This window comes from Xiphophorus hellerii, chromosome 16, assembly GCF_003331165.1.
Source record: "Xiphophorus hellerii strain 12219 chromosome 16, Xiphophorus_hellerii-4.1, whole genome shotgun sequence".
Classification (NCBI taxonomy): domain Eukaryota; kingdom Metazoa; phylum Chordata; class Actinopteri; order Cyprinodontiformes; family Poeciliidae; genus Xiphophorus; species Xiphophorus hellerii.
Genome location: NC_045687.1, coordinates 25,783,249 through 25,804,836, shown reverse-complemented (window position 1 = coordinate 25,804,836; position 21,588 = coordinate 25,783,249). Strand labels below are relative to the sequence as shown.

General features: G+C 36.8%; 1 protein-coding gene across 13 annotated transcripts; it reads left to right on the top strand.

The window, feature by feature from the left end:
• The first annotated feature begins 1,976 nt into the window (after nt 1-1,976).
• On the top strand, nt 1,977-21,478 carry LOC116735214 (oxysterol-binding protein-related protein 6-like). Of its 13 annotated transcripts, none has more exons than XM_032586935.1 (25): nt 1,977-2,105; nt 2,228-2,307; nt 2,493-2,525; nt 3,212-3,398; nt 4,282-4,410; nt 5,185-5,238; nt 5,355-5,468; nt 5,625-5,783; nt 6,270-6,408; nt 6,532-6,650; nt 7,699-7,785; nt 8,567-8,720; nt 8,929-9,062; nt 9,961-10,053; nt 13,934-14,114; nt 14,248-14,322; nt 17,506-17,720; nt 17,795-17,932; nt 18,011-18,074; nt 18,157-18,235; nt 19,066-19,210; nt 19,301-19,451; nt 19,647-19,773; nt 19,868-19,990; nt 20,767-21,478. In XM_032586935.1, the coding sequence occupies exons 4-25, from the start codon at nt 3,279-3,281 to the stop codon at nt 20,873-20,875; spliced, it is 2,709 nt and encodes a 902-aa protein (XP_032442826.1). In that variant the 5' UTR covers nt 1,977-2,105; nt 2,228-2,307; nt 2,493-2,525; nt 3,212-3,278; the 3' UTR covers nt 20,876-21,478. The 13 variants fall into 13 exon arrangements, with proteins under 13 accessions (XP_032442826.1, XP_032442823.1, XP_032442832.1 ...); XM_032586932.1 differs by having other exon boundaries at nt 3,209-3,398; XM_032586941.1 differs by having other exon boundaries at nt 2,453-2,525; nt 3,212-3,290.
• The last annotated feature ends 110 nt before the right edge of the window (nt 21,479-21,588 follow it).

The following is a 21,588-nucleotide window of genomic DNA, read 5'->3' as shown; positions in this document are numbered from 1 at the left end:
GAAGTCAGAGAGAAGGGGGCAGAAACATGCGGCAAGGGAACTGAGGATGGGAGTTGATCTCGGGACAGCCATGTGGACGTCTGCAGCCTCTGTGCTGGTCGCCCGTTCTGGCCACTACACATGCAACACCCTAAATTACAGTGACGTTAAAACAAGGCAACTGGCACAAGACAAGCACTGTCGGCAAAACGCTTTCTGGGTATCATCAAAGACTTAAGTTGAATTATTTCTCTCAAGAAAAATGTCAGTTGAAGAGCAAGACTTGCTCCAGCCATCACTTCCACACAGACCAACATTATGACGTTTCTTTGAAATACAAAGAGAAGACTGCCTTGACATTTTATCCGGTCTGTGTAATATTAACTGACTTCGTCCATCACTCTCCCTGCACTCTCCATCTAGTCTGGTAATTTCTCAAATTGATTGCTGTAATTCTCTCCTTATTGGTCTGCCTCATAAATTTATCCGTAAACTCAAACTGGTTCAAAACTCTGCTACTCGCATTATTACCAAAATGGCCTCATTTTGCCACATCACTCAAATTTTACAACTTCACTGGCTTCCTGTTACATTCAGAACTCAATTTAAAATCCTCTTGTTTACATTCAAGCCAATCCACCTCAGTGTGCCTCTTGTCTGTCTCAGCAACATGGAGAAAAGAGCCTTCTCTTACTCTGCTCCCCAACTCTGGAAAGCTCTTCCCCTGACATCTGTAATATTGACTCTCTTCTGACCTTCAAATGACAACTCAAAACTCATCTGTTCAAGCTTGCTTTCTCACTTTAATTTTTTAGCTATTTTGTGGTTTTGTGTCTTTGTAGACACTTTCTTTACTGTTTAATTTGTGTTTTTAATGTTGTAAAGTGTCCTTGGATGTTTTGAAAGGCACTGACAAATAAAATGCATTATTATTATTATTATTATTATTATTATTATTATCCATCCACCCATCCATCCATCCATTTTCTGTGTATCCTTGTGGGGTCTGGAGGGGTGCTGGTGTCTATCTCCAGTGAGCGTTTTGGGCGAGAGGCGGGGTCACCCTGGACAGGTTCTCCAGTTTGTCGCAAATTATTACTATTATTATTATATAATGTCTGAAGATGAGGACTGAAGATTAAATAGTTTTTTTTTGTTTTTATTTTTAATGACATCATTGCAGCTAGAATAACAAGATCGGGTTTAAAGCAAAAACTTTGTGTCTAAGAGTCACATAAAAGTATCATAAGTCTGCAACAATCAAAATGCACCATACAAAATATAATTTGTATGAAACCAAACCTCAATGACAACTTCATTTAATATTACATTCTAACCTAATCTAATCCTTTCATATTGCAGGATTGATATCAATATGCAGGAAATACTCCACCCTTCCACAGTGAACATCAGTCTGTCCTCCATTGTGGTTCCACAGTATGATTTCATGGAACGTATGATTGAATCGAAATGATTTTTTCTGTAAGGTGCCTTGGGATGACATTTGTTGTGAAATGGTGCTACAGAAATTAACTGAATTTAATTTAATTGTTTTCTCTGAGCAGGAGTTTGTCATACTCTTTCCAGTTCAAACAAATTGGTGCTTTATTGAGCACAATCGTCAACAACATTCAGTTTAAAGTGAATTCAGGTTTAGCTGAAAACATTGTTTTTCTTTGGTATTTATTTATTTTTAGGTCAATTCAAACATGCTATCGTCTCTATTTCTGGACTTCACATTATATGCCTTGAAAAAGCTCTCTAAACACTTCTCTAAGTTAAAACTGTTCTAATTTTAGGATCTTAAGTTCATTGTTGGCTGCAGTATTTTTTTTTTTTTTTTTTTTTTACCTATGCATCCTATTTTCATTGTTTAGACATATTTTCAACTAAGAAATGTTGAACGGAAAACCTTTTTAGGGTGTGTTTTGCTTGATTATTAAACTTCCAGTGCCTGTTGTTTCCGTAATGTGTCATCTGATAAAAGATTTGTTCCTTAGCTCGTCATTCTTGTGATGGCAGAGTGGATGAGCCTGTCTGGGGAGCTAGATTTTTTTTTTCATTTAGCTCCACCCAGATACTTGGTCGCTGCTAGGAAAGACTCTGACAAGCAAGTTTTCACTCAGGTGAGTTAGTGTTTTGTGTAACAAACAAGAAAATGGTAGGTTTTTTTCTCTTCTAAGTTCCTGATTGTTTAAAGTTCTTACTAAATTCTGACGATTTTATTGTTTGTTGTTTTTGTTCTCAGGAAAACTTGGACAGCTTCTATAAGAGGTGTTCGCTCTGAACTAGAGTGGAGGAGCTTGCTAGTTATCTAGATCAGCACAGGTGAGTTTCATTAGTAATTGAAACTTTTGATGGCTGAACTGTCTGCATATCTGTTGATACAGCTATGAAGATTATTTTATAGACATCAAGATAATAGAAGACCTCTTGTTCTGTGTCTTTAATATATTATTTTTTTCCCCCTCAGGACTACTGGGACTACTTAAATATCCTTGTTTCTTAATTAGTGAACCAAAGTGCTGATCTAATAACTTAACTTGGTGAGTAGATCCATTAAATTAACTCCTGTTGATTCCAAAAAATGTGAAACTTTTATTATATTGTGAAACACCTAAGTTCAAGTGTGACTGAGAATATTCACCTATGAACAGGGAAAATAAAATACATTTCTGTAAAACAGCATTTTGCAATTACTTTGACAAGAACAGGAAAAAGACTGGTATTTTCAAATTACAGTTACAAAAAGTGAAGGGGGAGGGGTCGTATTCGAGTGGTTTTAAGGTAAATCAAGTAATATCCAAGGATGATGTTTACAAAATATAAAAACATTATACATTGAATGTCACTAGAAATAGTTATGTGGAATTTTTTGAATTTTTTTTTTTTTTTACAAACTCCGCATTTCTAAGCAAGTTCATGGAAATTAACTTACATGCAGTGTATTTCCATCATTAATAAAATTGACATTTAAAGAATTTGCTATATCATAATCTAAGTATTATCTGATTTCATCATAAAATTTGCACAAAAATGTTTTTAAGGTAGATTTCAAGTACTTTAAATTAATTTGAAACCTTTTTCTGCAATTCCAATGATTTTTGTGTGCCTTTTAAATTGGTGGTATTCTAACCTTTTATTTCAGAGCAGATTTATAGAGATTTTACTTAAAATGTTCTTTTTTTCTTTTCTTTAGATTTATTTATCAAATATTTTTGTTTTTCAGAAGTCTCCATAAAACACGACGAGGTCCAAAAATTGTTTCTCTGCTAATTTATCTTCATCAAATTAAACCAATGGACCATCAGGTGAGCAGTTCCCAGTCTGTCATCAGCTTTGATAAATCTCCTGCCAGCACATTCAAACCATCCCATTCACGGAATAACAGCACAGGTTCATCTAAACATTCAAAACAAGTAAGAAAAATATATGTTTCCTTTGACTTGAACATATTCGTTGAAAGACATGGAACCCAAAAATGCATCTTCTATTTTTGTTACAAATAAAAATCTCACTCTAAGATTAATAAATATCTAGTCCACTGTCATCTGTCCAAGTGACATTTATTTCAGAAGGTTTTATGAAGATGCCTTTGCCATTTATTCAGAGTACATATTCTGTTTTAGAGAACATTGTTTTTATTCTGGCAAACCTTGCAAACAAGCTGTATTGGTTCTAAGTGTGCAGCCAAAGCTGTATCCTGCCAACATGTATAGTTTAGCTTTTTTGCAGTTTTACTGAGCTTTGCACAGTGGGAGGTTAGGGTAATTTTCCTATTATGTACACCTCTGGAAATACTGGCTGCTGTCTATATTTAATCTGGAGCATAGTCAATGTAACTTGGGGAAAAGAATGGACTTTTCCCAAGCCATTACCAAACTGCTGGGTAATGGCCTCCATAAGCAAAGTGTAGGGATTTATTAGCACCATGGTTTCTGCTTACTCCCATAGTATAATGGAACCAGAGAGCATATACTTTGCTTTTTTCCCCCATGACTGCAAATAGATGTAGTATACCAGACTTGCATGTTTATTTTTCATCTGCTGAGATTTAGTCACTTGAGCTGTTCACAACAGAAGCTCTGTAAGATATGATTTGAAAGGTCTCCAGAGCTATAAGGTTTCCAAAGACTGAAAGTCTTAACACAATCAGCTGGTACTATTGATGTATTGGTAGCAAAGAACCTCAAAGTGCATCTTCCAAATTGTACTTGAAACAAAATATTGACCCATAATCAATGCAAAGGTTCCACTTTTGTGAAATTCATCATTTCTTCACTCTCTAAATGTTTTTGTTAGGCTCGTAACTGGGAGGTTATGGAAGAAGCTAGCTCTGTTCCTGGTTCCTCTCTGGACCTCAGTATCCCTGGGATCTGTGAGGGTTACCTGATGAAGAGAAGGAAGTACCCACTGAAAGGCTGGCACAAGGTAATCTCTCTAATGGTTGAAATGTGTGTATACAGCTCCTTTTAGTGTCATCTAAGAATATATTGCAATTAAGATAGCTAAGCCAAATGCATTCAAAAAGGATCTTATTGTAATTTAGGGAAAATAGTAAAAATAAACAGGTTTTCTCAGCTTACAGTAGATATCTAAAATGTCCATATCACAGGTATATTTTGGTTTTTGGGGGTAAAAGTTCAGTGAGCTGGTTGCATATTTATGCACAGTCATAAAGTGATGCTTTGTTCAGTTTCTGCCATTTAGTGCATTTTTGTTCAGTTACCAAAAATGCTAAGTCTGACTAACCTAAAATCAAGTTTGACACAATTTTTCTGGCATTCATGCATTTGCATCCTTTATGACATAGCAGAGAAGTTAGAGGATTAAGTCAGACCGATGCTTTATTTATTCTGTGGGAAAAAATTAAAATGTTCTGCAGCTTCTTGGAAACTTAGTTTGTAACTTTTGTGCTGCTCCAGAACCAAGGTATGAAAAAGTGATTTCTAAAAATGTTGTTGGTAATTTTATGACTCTAATACAGCTTGATTTAAATTAGGTCAAAACTTGCACATGCATATTTTGTATTTTATGGTAAAATACTTGTCTGACTAGATTCACAAAACTAATAAAATCATGTTGCACTGACACAAAAAGAAAACATGCAAGAGGCTGAGCTGTACAATTTTTTTCTTAGAACACTGAAATTGCTAATCTCAATATTGTTCAGTCATGTTCTGTTGATTCTTTTCTCTCTTTCAGAGGTACTTCCTGTTGGAGCGGGGAGTTCTCAAATACTCAAAAACTCAACAAGATGTGAGTCAAAGCTTCTTGCACCACACTGAATCACATCCATGAAATGCTTTATTGTTTGCTTTTCAATATACTGTAGTCTAGTGGAAAAGATTAGCAAATTTGTTCTTGTGTTTAAGATTCAAAAAGGAAAGCTCCATGGTTCTCTTGACATCAGCATGGCTGTTATGTCTGTGAATAAGAAGTCCAAACGAATAGACCTTGATGCTGGAGACAACCTTTATCATCTTAAGGTACTGAAACATTTGTAACTGAGATATCTAAAATAGTAACAACATGCCCCTTTTAAAATGTTTCACCAAAATCTAAATGATTAGCATAATTTTAAGCTAATCTGGCATTAGTCACTTGCCTCAGGTTCTCTATATTTCTCTCGTTTTCCATGTTAGGCAAAGAGCAGTGATATCTTCTACATCTGGCTGACGAAGCTGAGTGCCCATCGTCTTTTTAGAAAAAATGAAGCAATGAGTGTTCATCGTGGAGTTCTTCATGCTCTCTCCTTGAGCCAGCCAGTTGTGGGCACCATGACCCAACAAAGCCTATCAACTGTGAGTATAAATTATTGCAAAAAGTCATTGTCCCAAAAATAATTTACCTTGGGTCATATATTTACAGTAAATCAGTTGTTAAAATTGCATTGGTATTTTTTTCTTCAGGAGTCAACCCTATATTTATAATCCAACTGGGCTTTATTCAGTTTTGCTGGGTTAGGTGGTGAATGATTTCTTTTAAAGGATTCTTGTGTCTAATCATAGTGTTCTTTTTATAAACCTATTGCATTTTGTATTTGGCTTTTCTGGATGGATTTTTATTATAATTCTTGGGTCTGGAAATTTTTTTTACATTGGAATAAAGTTTTTGTTTGCAATTTCTTTGTCTTAGTAGTCACAACAATTAAGTTCCAGTGTTTGTTGTTTTTCAATACATTTTTTTATTCTCTTTTTTTGAGTTTAAAATTTCTATAAGGTCTTAAATATTTTAAAACATGGAAAAGATTTTCTTCTTGGTCTTTAATGTCATGTTTGGTTGTCCAGCCTCCTCACTACCCCAGCTCAACATCAATGGAAGGTCCTGAGATCAGAATCACTGCTCCTCCTGCCTCATATCCGGGGGTAACCAACAAAGTGTCTGCTTGGCTGCAGCAGACCCACAACATTGATGCAACTGCCAATGGTAAAAAACTATGTGTTTTACACCTTCATTAAGGTGAATTGCCAGCAGTGAATATAACGTGGCTTTATTCTTGTACTGGTTACTTTAATCTTTTACCTTTCATACTTCATTCGCTGTAACAAGACCTGGCTCGGAGTCAAGCAGAGCTGACAGAACTGGTTCAACTCATACAGAGACTACAGTGGCTCGAAGGAAGCGTCCCTATCACAAATACTGACCTTGAGATGCGCATCAGCATGCAGGTAAGTACCTTGATCACAACTTGTCAAATTTCCTGTAGTGGTGGTGTGATTGTTTTTGTTTTTTGGGGGGGGGGTTACTGGAAAAAGGCTATGTACCAATACATCTTGAAAAAATTAGAACGTTGAATAAAAGTGCAATATTTCTTGCCAGTCATCTCTGGAAGTGAAAGTCATTGTATAGAGATTCATCACACAGAATAAAATATTTCAAACTTATTTTTTGCAAATTTTGCTGATAGGTAAAGATAACTTAAAATTTAGCGTCTCAGAAAATAAAAATACCACATAAGATGGAAGCACAAACATCAGGCTTCTGAAAAGTTCTGTACATTTCTATTCACTTAATACTCGGTGGGCCTCCTCTTGAATAAATTACTGCATCAAAGCTCCGTGACATAGAGGCCAGCACCCTGTGGTTGTGTGTAGTTGTAATGGAGGCCCAGATTATTTTGATGGCTGCCTTCAGGTCATCTGCCTTGCTCGGTCTGGTATCTCTCATCTTCCGCAACCCCAGAATTATGTATGTGTGTACATCCCAATCTCTATATGCATGCAATATTCTACTGCATGCATATAGAGCAGAGACTGGTGCACGGCCTTTTAATTGTACAGAAACCATATTGCTTGCAATTGATATTCAAAACCCGAAAAGAAAAGCTTCTAAGAAGTATGCTATATAAGTAAGTTATACATCTGTTTAAAATCATTTCCTTAATTGGTAAAGCTTTTGGCCAAATTAAACAGATAATGCAAAACATATTTTTCAAGATTGCTTGTCTTTTACTTCAATACTTAGGTATTTGAAGCTCAAATACCTAAGTATTTAAAATAGACAATAAAATCTGTCTACACAAGTCTGTGTATTGTTTTGTGCAATGTGAAATTAAAGCTGAATCTATCTTCAAAATTGACTTTTGGGTGAATTACCCTAACTCTACTTTTATGTAATATTAGATACTTTAGATACTATGTAATATTAGATAATTTTTTTTCCTGTATATTCAATATTTTTGAGTAAGAGAAATGATTTGTAGTTTTTGTGTTCAAGAATCTCTTTCTAGAGAAACCCAAGAAGAAGTCAGGGAAGGTGGGTCACTCAAGAACTTTATCCCGTGTTGAAGCCATGGGTGGAATGGTAAGACTTTTAGACATGCATGCTATCTGCAAGGAGGAATCATGCTACAGAAGACCTTTTCAGAACCAATATATTAATTTTATTTTTTCTCCCATTTTAATAGATTCATTCTTTGTCCCTTTCCCCTCCACACTATCTTTTTCTTAAAAGACCTATTATGCAAGATTTTGTTTTTGTACTTCCATTTAGATTTCTACTCCTTCTAAAAACAGTTCATATTCTTAAGGAAAATAAAACAAATACTCAATTATTTTCTGAGAAGAAGTTGATGTTTTTGGTGTCTGTAAAATGAGCCATTTATTAAACCTCCCAATTATTAAGTTATTTTTGTGGCGCTGTTCTGTTAGCTATAGCAAGCACAGCCGAGCCCAGCTACTCACTGAGCAACCCAAGAGGAGCTTGGGCAGTTTTAGTCTGTTGGTTTTACTACTCTATGTGCTGCACAATGGCTGATGGAAAGACAAGTGTTTTGTTGTTAACTTACCAACCAGAAGCCACCTGATTGATGGTTGTGCAGGAGGCTCCACTCTTCTGCTTCCGCGTTTGTCTCGAGGTCTAGAATGTATTGTTGTACAAATGCACATCTGTCTGCAGCCATTTTCATGTGTATAAAGTGAGAGTGTGAAGGTTGAGTTGGGGGCATGGCCAGCAGCAACACATTTAGAGTTAGTGACAAGTGGAAATTCACAAATATCTTCAAAACTAACTAATACTGAAACATTTAGAATAAATGGTGATGTTTAGAATGCAATCTTATGCTGCCTGTTTTTGTTTTTCCTAGTTTACATCAAGCCATCTGAGTACAAACAATTCCAACATGGCTGCATCAGTCCAGTCCATTCCTGACTATGTTTACTCACAGCTGTCAAACCCTCAAGTAACCTCACCTGAGGCAAAGAAGCTCCACCAAGACATTTGTATGCTTTCACAGAGGGGTAAGAGCTTTTACCTAACTTGTGTCACATAATATATAATTTTGTTTAATGTTCACTGTAACATTTACATTTGTTGCACATTCTACAGAAGTTTGACTGGAGAACATGATTTATTCAAATAGAACAACACATATGAAGATTGTTTTCATATTAATACTTAACTGAAAAAGGCTAGTGTGATTAAAATCTTGCGAATGTTTTGTTGTAGTATATGGTTCTCTGAAGTCCATTCATGAGGTTTTGACCATGGAAAGGGAGAGACTGAGACAGGCTTGGACTAGCCCTGACCTGAGGCAGAACACTTCTCATCAGCTGGCGACACTGTGCACCACATTGTCTGAGGTAACGGGCGCACACAAATGCAGAGCAGATGCATGCTGTAAAACTGTCAAACATGGAAACAGGAAAAAATATTTATATATAGACAAGTAGGACATGGCTTCCTTTGTGTCTTTGGGGTGGATATTATTACTGTGTGGCTATCATAAGCAGTTCAACAGAAATTATTTTGTCCATCTTAAAATATATATAGTTTCAGTTGTACTGCTTGTGATAGCCACACAGTATCGGCCCTAAAGACACAAAGGCAGCCAAGCCCTCCTCATCTCTGGGAGGTTCTGTGTGAAACTGTTCAACAGGTTTGTGCTGTTTCTAGGCAGAACACACCTCTCCCTTTGTTCAAGGAAAGGGAAGAGAAAAAATTGACAGAAATGACTGTGACACATTGAAATGGACCGCCCTCATTTTTCATGTACATGCTGCTGCATGTTGGAACCTTCCATTCTTTGTTTCTGTGACTATGGGCTTTTACTGTTTACCTTATCTGTGTATATGGAGTCAGGGAAAAGCGTGTAATTTTAGTTCTGATTTGACATGTCGGGACACAAAAAAATCTAGCTTTTATCGGGTTTTAAAATCAAAATTGGGTACATGCAATGTACCCAGTGTACCCAAGTTGAATACAAAGAAGTATAACTGATTAGGTTTTGTACAGTTTACATTCAAAGCTGTCCCCCTCACCCAGTCCTGTTTTGTAAAATCTGTGATTTAGCAGGATGTGCTCTTCTCTTCCAGGGCTTTTTTGTTTGTTTGTTTTGGTATAACTGACTTCCAAATTAACACTCACTGCTGAATCTCTTTTGGAGTCTATTTAGTTATTGTTTCTTCTGTGTTTCCTTGACATTTTTCTGCCTGTGTGGGTGCTATGCCTCCATGACTTTGTGTCTACATGCATGTGCAGCTTGACATGAAGTCTCATCTTACCAAAGTCCATTCGGTTTCCCTGTCCTCTGGCTCTACTGAATATTCCTTCTGCACTGTCTGTACTGATCAGGTTTGTACTGTATTTGGTTAATCTTCAATTTTGGATTTGCTTCTACTCTTTTCATCTCAAAAATCGTTGCTGTGAAAGTAATAGGTATACTTCTTTCTGAGAAGATATTGCTGCATACACACAGCTAAATTTACATGCATATGAAATTTTTATAGAGCTGGTACAAATGCAACAAAGCAGCAGGAAACCTCTTTCAGTGAAAAGTGTTACCGAGACTCCTTATGCCAGTCTGACAACAAAACTGAAGGAATGATGAAAGATTTGGAGAAAATTAGACATTTTTTCACAATTTGAATATTGTAAAAAATTTAATTTGTCATTTCAGAAAGTGAATCTGATATGCTGGATAAATTTATTTCACATAGTGAAATATTTTGAGCCACTATTTCTTGGAAATTTGACTTAGAACTTGGCACCTGCCCACATTGCCAAAGATACCAAAAGCTGATTTAGGGATGGTGATTTAGATGTTGTTGCTGTGTTTGATTGGCCAACACCCTGAGGTAAACCCCTGTTGTAAGACTGGAAAAATAAGGTTTCACATGCATGCTGAATTGTATTTGATGACCAAAAGAGGCCCAACCAAGAATTAAGTCCATGGAGATAAACATGCATTTCTGCAGCCTTATATACTGTATATACAGTATGTATGTATATATATATTATATATTGACTGAATGCAGTTTAATTTTCAGAGACACTGAACATTTGGTTTTCCTGGTCCATTCTGTCTGATATGAGCCAGCCCACTGCGTCACTTCAAACAATTGCTGACACATTTTTCTAAGTTGTCTTATATTCATGATCATGACAACAGTGGATAAACGGTTTTATTGGAAAAGTTTAAGTTTTAAGTTGTTTCTCCACCATTAGCACACTGAGCAGCATTGATTGATGGGGCTAAGCTCCGCCTCCTGGCTCTGATTGGTTGTTTTTGGTTGGAGCTGTGCATTTCTTCAGAGAGCAATAGCAGCATAGAGAGAAGGTAGAGGAGATTGATCTTTTCACTGATTAGTTGTCTCATATTACTTTGTCACAACATAGGGACTGTTTTAACAAATATGTAAAAGAAACATTTTTATAAAAAGATGCATACTGCAGCTTTAATTGAACAAAGTATAACGGAAGTCCTCTTGCACTGGGCCTAGTGTTTTGTTTTGTTTTTTCTTAGCCAAAATATGGTCACTCTAGTTTTCATTATGTGAGCCATAATCACCAAAATACCAAATGAGTATTTGAGATGTTTCACTCTTTGTAATTAATCTATGTAATGTTAAAATTGGTAATTTTAACCAATTTGTGGAACCAATGTTCAATGTTAATTGTGAGCTATTTAATGTTAAAACTTTTTTGAAATGAATGCCAAATTTAAACGCTTTCATTTCAATGTTTTTTTTAAATGTAACCATTTAACCTTTTTAAGTCTGTCTTAACCCTTTAAAGACTGACTTATCAGAAAATAGTCCAAAATTCTTTTCTTTTTTTTTTTTTAGAACTTTAATCTTTTTATAGCATTGAAACAAAATAAAAGAAAATGGTCATATAGTTTGACAATTTTTTATGACATTTGATACTGTAGACTTAGAAATTTTGGCTCACAACAATGTGAATTGTAGAAGGAAAAACAAATCTTGCCTATAACATTTAGAAAGTATGGAACACGTGTGTAGTTTTTCTCCTAGTTTTATTTTACCACCAACTTTTTACCATTTGTTTCACATTGTGGTAGGGACCAAAACAGTTTCTGTCCTTGCTCAGATGTTTCTTCCATTTTTTACAATAGATGTGTGAAAAGTGATTGCCAGTCCAGTTCTTATTTACATGCTGAGTTTCCTGTGTTGGAAAGTGATCATTCTCTCTCAAGAGGCACACTGCAGCTTGGTCTTCTACAGGGTGTCGTTGAAGTCTCCTCTGGAGAGGAAAGTGGTGTACCACACTTGATTTTGACCTTTCCTGCTTTGTAGAAGTACCAATTAAAGCTTTTTGGGTTGTAGCTTCAGCTAAACTCTTCTTTGAGGTTTCAAGTATTGATGATGGTTACTGTAACAGTAACAGTAAATCTAAAGAAGCGGTTACATGTTTTACAGTCATCTGAAGTCATCTCGGTGGTTTCCAGGCAGCCAACAATTGCCTCTAATAAGCTAAAGTACCTCTCTTATGGAAGTTGGTCCACATGGAAGCCAAGATGGTAGAAATACCAGATGTATTTCTACCATCTTTGGGATCTGAAGCTGAACTTGAAAAGTGCAGATAGCATATCAAGGAGATCAACACCTCCCATGAACTCATGTGTCAACAATGGCTTGTCTGGGAACCATTTTATGAGTTTTGGAGTGGATGAAAGACTGCATCACGAGGGATGGACAAGAATTAAAGTGGAAGAGGGACAATGAATCAGAACAACAACATAATTGTGAGCTGGTGTAACCAGCAGTGAACCTTATTTCCTCATTTGTTGGCACTGAACCTGTGGACAATGTTCTCCAATCCCCTGGAGCATTTCATCAGTGACAAACTAAATACATTTATTCATGGTTCTCTGTGCCTTTCTCCACACTGGCAATGACATCAACATATAGAGCTTGATATAGACTTTTTCTCCATTTGTATTCTTTGTTTTTCACATTGGTCTTCATTGATTCATTTCTGTGTCCAAAGTCATTGTTGAGACCTCAACTACAATATTGGTCTGAACTACACTTTGATCCTGATAGTCTTTGTCATAGTCACTATCTGAATTTCCTTCATCGTGCATAGCTAGGAGAGTCTTCATCTTCTCTTAACTGCTATATGTAGCTTGAATTGCCTTACATTATCATGTTGATGTTTTCAAAGTATTTTTTTTCTTTCTGCTCTTTCTCTTGTCTTTGTCTAGTCTAAAATGGACATAAATTACTAGTCAAGATTATGGTTTTAGAGTATCTATTATGAAAGACCCCAGTTTATTTTGACATGACATTTAGTGATAATTATTGATTAAACAAAAACTTGTGGCTGAATTGTAACTGGCATAAAATGGATTACTTTATGAAAATGTTACATTACTGTTCAGTGATGAAGCACCTTAAATACCTGCAGTACCAAATGTGATGGATATATTTTAACATGATTTAACTGGAATATAACAAATGCATTCCTAAGTAATTGTGCATTGTCTCAGAATATAAAACATTAATTCAAAAAAGTGAATAACAATGTATATATTATTATTACCATAACTACTCTAAAATTGGCAAAACTTTCCTGGAAATAAAATTTGTGGCCAATCTCATGGGAGCAGACATTTTGAAAAGAGTAATACTGCTCTACCGCCTGCAGTGCAATGATAATCATGTAGATGGCAGAATATAAGTCTCAAATTATAAACAATAGGTTGGGGGGGGGCACAAAAACGTGTGTAGTAAATATAATATAAATGGTGTAGTGGAGTTAAAATTAAGAATGGGTTGGACGATTTTTATGGCTTCCAGTTAAATCTAAGGTTTGTACCTAAGTGCAAACCTTAGATTAGGAATATGTGATTCACATGAATCACATATGCCTAAATAAAGGATCTGTGTATGAAACGATGAGCCCATTGTTTTGTGTGTGTTTTTTATTTACTTGAAGAAAAAATAACAGGCAAGTTAGTTTTTTTGTCTTTCTTTGTGTGAATTGCATTTCACAAGAACCTGATTGCAGAAATTTAATCCTTCTAGTTCCCTCCCACCACAGCACTTGTTTTAACCACAGCAGAAAAAGTTACATCCACTTAATGTAAAGCTGCGTCATGATTTCATTTTGTTCATAAGAATCATAGTGATAATCATCAGTCCATCAGTTTTCATTGAATCAAAATTATAATTGAAATAAAAATGTTGACCTGTGATCTTTCCTACAGAGGACACCATCTATGGCTCGTCACAGTCGTCGTGCTCCCTCAGTGGCAGAATCTACAGCAGAATATTTTGATGCCAGTGAGGTGATAATGTGTGAGACCTCCTCAGAGGCAGAGGCGTCAGATGAGTCAGGATTGAGTGACATCACTACTACCAGCAACTCTGAGCCTGAAGAAGGTCACTGTAAGTTTCTTTATTTCCACCCACTCCCTTCTCTAACAAATGCTACTGTTACCATCTATAGCTAATGCATAGATGAGAATAGAACCACAGTATAACAATCCCCTCCCTTTAATTTGTTTTCTCCACTTTGTAGCTGCTGCCACTCTAAACTACAGAGAAAGTCTAAAGACAGCAACTGACAAACCCAGTCTGGTGCCCTCAGATACAGGTAACGAGATGACTTCTGTTGCCGTGGTTACAGCTGGCTCATGATATAGATCCATAAAATATGAAACTAAGACCTAAATGTGACTAAATTGGTTGTAAAGGAACTTAATGCAAAGTTTTCAGCAATTCCAGTGTAAGACAGGAAAATCTGCAATTGTCACAATTCCTATTTTATTATTTAAAGATATGGATGCAACAGCAGTTTGACTCACTTTTTAATTGAGTCAAGGTTACAGAAATATTATATCATATTAAAATGTTTCTTCATATTATAAAATAGTTAAAGTTTGCTTAATGCTTCATTGCTGACAAGCTGTAGAGGATTCCCGATGTAAAACCAACATGTCAGCCTCTTCTTAACGAGTCCATGATGCAGGTAGTGTTAGCCCCCTTTTGGTTTCCAACATTTCTTTTTACGTTTTTGTCATTTGTCAGTGTTTTCAGAACATCAAATCCATTCAAATATTAGTCAAAAAGAACACAAGTAAATACAAAGTGCAGCTTTTAAATGGAGCTTTTAACGGAAGGAAAAAAAAACTAAACCTCTTGTGGGGGGAAATAAATTCCCCGTAAACCTAAGAACTGGTTGGGTCAACCTTACCAGCAACAACTGCAGTCAAGCTTTTGTCTCTTCCAGCTGTTGAGCAATTTTGCTCCACACATCTTTGCAGAACTACTGTAATTCGACATTGGAGGGTTTTCAAGCATGAAAGGCTTTTTTAAGGCCATGCTACAGCATCTGGAGTTCATCTCAGGACTTTGACTAGGCCACTAGTCTTTTTTTTTTTTCAGTGATTTAGATGTGGACGTTCTGGTTGTTTTTTTTTTTTTACCCCTCCAGGGGGTCTTTTTTGTGGGCTCTAGTGTCCCTTATACGACAGTAGGCTGACAGGAAACTGGGAAGGAGAGGGGGGAAGACATGTGGCAAATATCGTCGGGTCCGGGAGTCGAACCCGCGACGGCCGCGTCGAGGACTCAAGGCCTCCAAATATGGGTTGCGCTAACCACTACGCCACCACGGCACGCCCCAGTTCTGGTTGTTTTGGATCATTGTCCTTATGCAGAACTTTTCAACCTGAGGTCAGGAACAGATGGCTGTAGAATCTCACAGATTGTTTGTTCATGCTTCCATTTGTCACAACAAGTCTTCCAGGTCCTGAAGCAGCAAAACAGTCCCAGACAATCACTCTACCACTACCATATTTTACTGTTGGTATGATGTTCTTCTGAAATGTGATGTTACTTTTACGCCAGATGTAAGGGGACACACACCTCCCAAAGAATTCAGAATTGTTGCCATTTCACAGAATCTTTCCCCAAAAGTCTTGGTAGATTATGAAGATGTTTCTGGGAGAATTGAGACAAACCTTCAGGTTCTTTTTCATGAACAGTAGTTTTCATCTTTGAACTCTACGATGCAGGCCATTTGTGCCCAGACTCTTTCTTATGGTGGATGCATGAACTCTGACCTTAACTGAGACAATGAGGCCAGCAGATCCTTAGATGTTGTTATGGGGACTTTTGTCTCCTCTTGGATGAGGCGACCCTGAGCTCTTGGTGTAAGTTTGGTTGCCCAGCCTTCTAGGAAGGTTCACCACTGTCTGATGTTTTCGCTGTTTGTGAGTAATGGTTCTCACTGGGGTTTGCTGGAGTGCCAAAGCATTAGAAACAGCTTTGACAGACTTTTCCATACTAATATATCTCAATTACTTTCTCTCATTTATTCAAAATTTCTGTGGTTCTCGGCACAATGTCTAACTTTTGAGGACCTGCCTCAGCCAGAGGCCTTTCCTTTATGAGGCAATTTGTATGTCTGTATGGACTAATAATAATATTAAAATGCCTAATAATTTATTAGGCATTTTAATTAAGTGGTGTGTTTATTGAGAAGAGGTATGGCAGTGATCAGTGGCTAAGGGTGATTAACCTCAGCTAAGTTATGCAGGGATGGAGAGCTGTAGACAAGTCTCAACCTGTTTTATCCTGCTCTGTCGGATTGTTAGGCCTCCATCTTGGTTCCATCTTGGTGGACCTCGATACATTGGGTCAAAGCCAGTTCAAGACTCAAAACTTGACTCCCTTTTATCTTCACCCATATACAAACAACAAATTGAATGTGAATTGAAAGCAACATCAGAGCGCAGCTGTATTCCACCATCTCAGAAAAAATACAATATGATGATTGCTAATGACCTTGAAATCTTGTTGTATGTGACTGTTTACAACACCAAATGGCAAATGCTCCTATCATTTAAGAGTACTTCTATTAATTTGTGGTCTAGCTTTTGCTGATCAAAAACCTGACCACAGAACTATTAGATTTTCTTTTAAAAACATGCAGAATTTGAAGAAAGGAAAGGGGGGAAAAATATGCAGAGCAACTTTGTAATTTTTCCACCATCAGGATTAACAATGTGAACTTGCAAAGTGAGTGGAATGACATCTAGTTTTACTAGGCATTTGTAATGGACATAAGGAAAAGTGAGCAGCACTGCCTAATTGACTAACATCAACCTTTGGGCAAAAGTGACAACTAATCAGTGTTCAAATACTTATTTAACCCCTAAAGCCTGAGCATTGCTGGAAGCAGGGCAATTCAGCACATCCACCTACAAAATCAGTCCAGTTTCAAAGAAAAAAACAAACAATGGAAATATATGCTAAACCTGCATACCTGAAAAAACACACAGCAATACTAATTTAGCCACACATGTAACCTTTGAAGGCACAAACTTTGCTCTTTCCAAGTTTATCAATGTTACTGCTATAGAAACAAAATTCACTGAGCCAGCAGCTGATGAAGAGGGAAGATGAAGCTTGTTTCATCAAGCCAAAAACATACCTTACCTTACCTCTTACCATCAAAGTTTTATGGTCATAATCCATGAAGATGCTGCTATAGACAACAAAATGCAGCAAGCATTGTTTCATATGAACTACTACTGAAGTAACACTAAACTGCTCTGAACAATTGAAAATAATGAAAATGCTACTTTTGCTTCTATCCAAAAGCAGTAAAGTCATGAGAGTTTAACCTGTTCGGCTGTTAATCTTAATACCATGACTGGAGGTCCAACAATTTGTCAATGTAACTGAACTTTTTTTTTTCCAATTACATTTTTCGTTTTGAGTAGCCCTTTGTAAGTCACTGCCTACCTGCCATTCCTGTCTTCCAACATTCCAGGGCGTCGCACCACTCTCCCTTCCCCCTGCGCAGACAACAGTCACATTGGCATTATGACCATCCTGTACAATAACATTGGCAAGGACCTGTCCAGAGTGTCAATGCCAGTGGCTCTTAATGAGCCGCTGTCTTTGCTTCAAAGACTTAGTGAAGAGCTAGAGTACTCTGAGCTGCTGGACATTGCCAATAATACTGATGACCCATATCAAAGAATGGTGAGTTCAGTTTTCTTTGATTCATGAAAGTAAATGATAGCCTATTGATGATTAATAGCTCTAAATGTTCCTAGGTGTATGTGGCAGCGTTTTCCATTTCTGGGTATGCCTGGGCATCTTGGAGAAATCGCTACAAACCATTCAACCCCGTCCTTGGAGAAACCTACGAGAATCACAGGGAAGACAGAGGATTCTACTACATCAGTGAACAAGTAATAATCAGTAAAGTGATAACTGACTTGCTGTCTCTTTAAGAAATGATTAAAATGCTGTTTTTTATATTTTATTAGGTTAGCCATCATCCACCAATCTCAGCATGTCATGCAGAGTCAGAAAATTTCACTTTCTGGCAAGGTAGGAGCTGTGTATTTATTGTGTGATAAATATACCTGACATATTAAGTAAACAATTTTTTTTTTTTAATCTCTGTTCATAGATCAGAGATGGAAAAACAAATTTTGGGGAAAGTCGGTGGAGATAATCTCCTCTGGTCTGGTCAACGTTACGCTCCCAAAGTGAGTCACAGCCGATCAGAAATTTGACCAACTAAAATGACCCTACATGACTCTGTCTGTTTGAAACCAACAACTAACAGGTAGAACTGCAGAGCTTCCGCTTGCATTCATCACCTGTCCTGCCATTTGAAATGACTAGCTATATATTTGAGTTTATAAAGTTCAGTTTTAGAACAAAGCATTAAAAGGTTTGTAACATTCTGGTGTGAGTACACAAATTGGTTTAAAAAGATCTTGATAATTTTTATTGGTGGTTAGTTGTGAGCCGACAAGGAGGGCCACATCTAGCAGAGGCAAGAGTAGGTTTCCATATTCTCATGGGTCGAATATCCTTAGTAGTATATTAGATTTCTTTTAACAAAGCTTTACTAACACTGCATCAGATTTTTTTTTCTGAATGACCAGAATCTGCTAAATTCACAGGCAACTGCTGTGTGAAGTTTACTTGAAGGCTTTTCAGAAAGAAACAAAAGGTCTTGTCACAACACAAGAAAAAGGTGCGTGGGGTGGGGGGATAGTGACAAGGGGTCACAGCTGAAGATGGCTGACCTCTCATTGTAGCTCCAAAACCTGGCATAAAAAAACCAAAAAGAATAGTGATGATAAAATCTTGGCTCAAGTCTGAGCTCATATGATGAAAACGTTTGACTTGGCAGGTAAGGAGGAAGACATGAAGGACTCTGAAACTTTGATTAAAGCTGGCTGCACTTTTAAACCTAATGGATCCACTGTGCAGCATCTTAGTTATTAGATGCACATTTTAGGGGAAATGTACATGAAGTCAAAAATGTTGTAGGAATATTAATAACAACCAAATTAAATGCACGTAGGTATGGGGATCACTATGAGTGGAATAAGGCCGTCACCTGCATCCACAATGTACTGAGCCAACAGCGCTGGTTGGAGCATTATGGGGAGGTGGTCATCAGAAACACAAAGAGTGATGAGTGCACCTGCAAGATGACCTTTGTCAAGGCAAGATGTTGTCATGTATGCACATTTCTGTTTCCTGTAACTGACTCTAGCTGTGACTTATCAGATTTCTCTTTCTTCTTGTTCCTTTAGTCTCGGTATTGGAGCTCAGAGAGCAGTAAAAATGAGATCCAGGGAGTTGTTCTGGACCGGGCTGGAGAGGTGGTTCATCGTTTTGGAGGCTTCTGGCATGAAGGCATTTTCTGTGACACTATGGCCACACCAACATGCATCTGGAAACCTAGTGAGAACCAACTGTTTGCAATACAGTCTTGAAGATGTGGTGAAAGTACTATTAGAGCTATATAGAGATATTTAGACAACTTTAACCTCCTACTTAGTGCTTCTTTCAAGAAAGATTGAACTAAACACATTTTCATTTATCAAAATTGGTTAATTCTTACAGTCTACGATGTTTGTTTGTTTTTTTTTTGTCCAGATGTACAGCCTGATGACCACTTCCAGTACTATGGTTTCTCACGCTATGCCAGAGAACTAAATGAAATGACTGCGGACTTGGAAGTCCTCCTCCCCCCTACAGATGCACGCTTCCGCCCAGACCAGAAGTAACGAGCAACTTTTATATTTCATTTTAAAACATATATTGTTTAAGTTATTTTCTGCAGTTTGACAACCTCCATTCCACTCATTGTCATACAGGCTCTTGGAGGAGGGGAAAGTGGCTGAGGCGGATAAAAAGAAAGATCAGGTGGAAGAAAAGCAAAGGGAGAGGAGGAAGGAAATGGCCAAGAGAGGAGAGGAGCACATCCCCAGGTTCTTCAGGTTAGAAACAAAAATTCTAATTCAAGTTTAGTTTATTTATTAATGACAACTAGTACCAAAGAATTGTAATGAAACAGAGAAAAATAAACAAATGCAATTTAGACATTAGAGTTCAGATCTCTGTAGCCTTGAAGACTGTTCAGTATTTTAAGACAAGGAAAAGGGCAAGTATCTGTTTCAGCTGCTAGGTTGTAACTAGATTTTAAGCACAGTTTCAAAATATAAAGATTCAACATACAATCTTAAAAACCTGTGCTCTCCTAAAGCAAACTGGATCGTTTTCTTTTTTCTTTGGGTCATATTAGAATGCATGGATTTTTCATATTCTACAATGCTGAGGCCTAATATGTGTTACAGGTGTTTTGTCCAGGGCCCAAGAAAGGGAGACAAAACCATTAATTTAAATTATGTTGTCAGCAATTTACAAATTCCAATCAGGTTGTTTTATAAGCTGTTAAAAAAATCAAGACCCAGAAATAATAGTAATAAGAATTTGGAGTAGCCCCTTTTTTTTTTTTTTTTTTAATTGCCAATACTTTCTTGATGTGAATATTTACCCATAGATGTTAAGAAAGTTGCTTCATGTGACTAAACTGACACCCCAGTCTGCTGTCAGAAGGAAGTAGAAAACATCTTCATGAGTTTTTGACATGAAAGGGAAAAAAAACCTTTATTCTCTGATCCGAACAAAGATTTTAATACAATGTCAATATTGGGAATTCATTATAGTTAAGATTATTCAAATTCCCTGACGAGTTTGTGTTTCTGTTTTCCAGAAATGTGCTTGATGAGGCTGGCAGAGAGGTGTGGCTATACAATGGAACTTACTGGAAGATTCGCCAAGATCCAGGTTTTTCAAAGACTGAAAATCTAAACCTGTGGTAGACGTGTGAAGCTGGCCTAAATCCCTTGGGACATGAAATAAATCCAGTGAGGCACATCACTGTGAGGCTCTGTAGACTAACGAAGACTGTGTGTTCCCTCTATTACATTTAGAATCAGGATAGTATGACTGTTTATAGAAACATGAATTAATCTTTTGTATAAAACTTAGAGGGGAGATGCAACAATGAAACCAATTAACCAAATCATATTTTGTTTGAACCGTCTGTAAAGGAGCATTGTTTTCACTAAACTTGTCTCTACCTTTATGTCTGATCTTAATCGTATTGAACACATTTTACTTTCAAGTTTAACATGGCTAGGGAAGGATAGTTGCATCACAGCAGAATCTGCTGAGCTGCACTATTTTGTTTCTCCTTCAGTGTATCCTGCAAATATATGTAAGGGTGACATGTGTTATTTTATTTCATTTGGTTGTGGAAATGTGATCTTTTTGTGGTAATTTGGGTTATGTTGTATATATTCAAGCCTTATTAGTTCTTTTGCTTGATTAAATGAAATACTAGAATTCTATGTAACACATTTACTCTTAGTTGTTGCAGCTTTTACCAAAGTTAAAATTTTGCAAAAAAACCTGAAAAATCTCTACTTGTGTGTTTCACTTTGTTTTTTGGGTTATTTGTTTTTATTATTATTCATCCAAAATAAACAATCCTATAATCTTATCTGTTCTGCCTTTCTGTGAGCTTTTTAGT

Excerpts from the sequence above, each read along its gene's own strand:
- LOC116735214 (XM_032586934.1), top strand. The coding sequence starts at position 3,279 with ATGGACCATCAGGTGAGCAGTTCCCAGTCTGTCATCAGCTTTGATAAA. Across the intron at positions 17,933-18,010 it reads TCTACTACATCAGTGAACAA|GTTAGCCATCATCCACCAAT; the intron begins GTAATAATCAGT and ends ATATTTTATTAG. Across the intron at positions 19,452-19,646 it reads AACATGCATCTGGAAACCTA|ATGTACAGCCTGATGACCAC; the intron begins GTGAGAACCAAC and ends TTTTTTGTCCAG.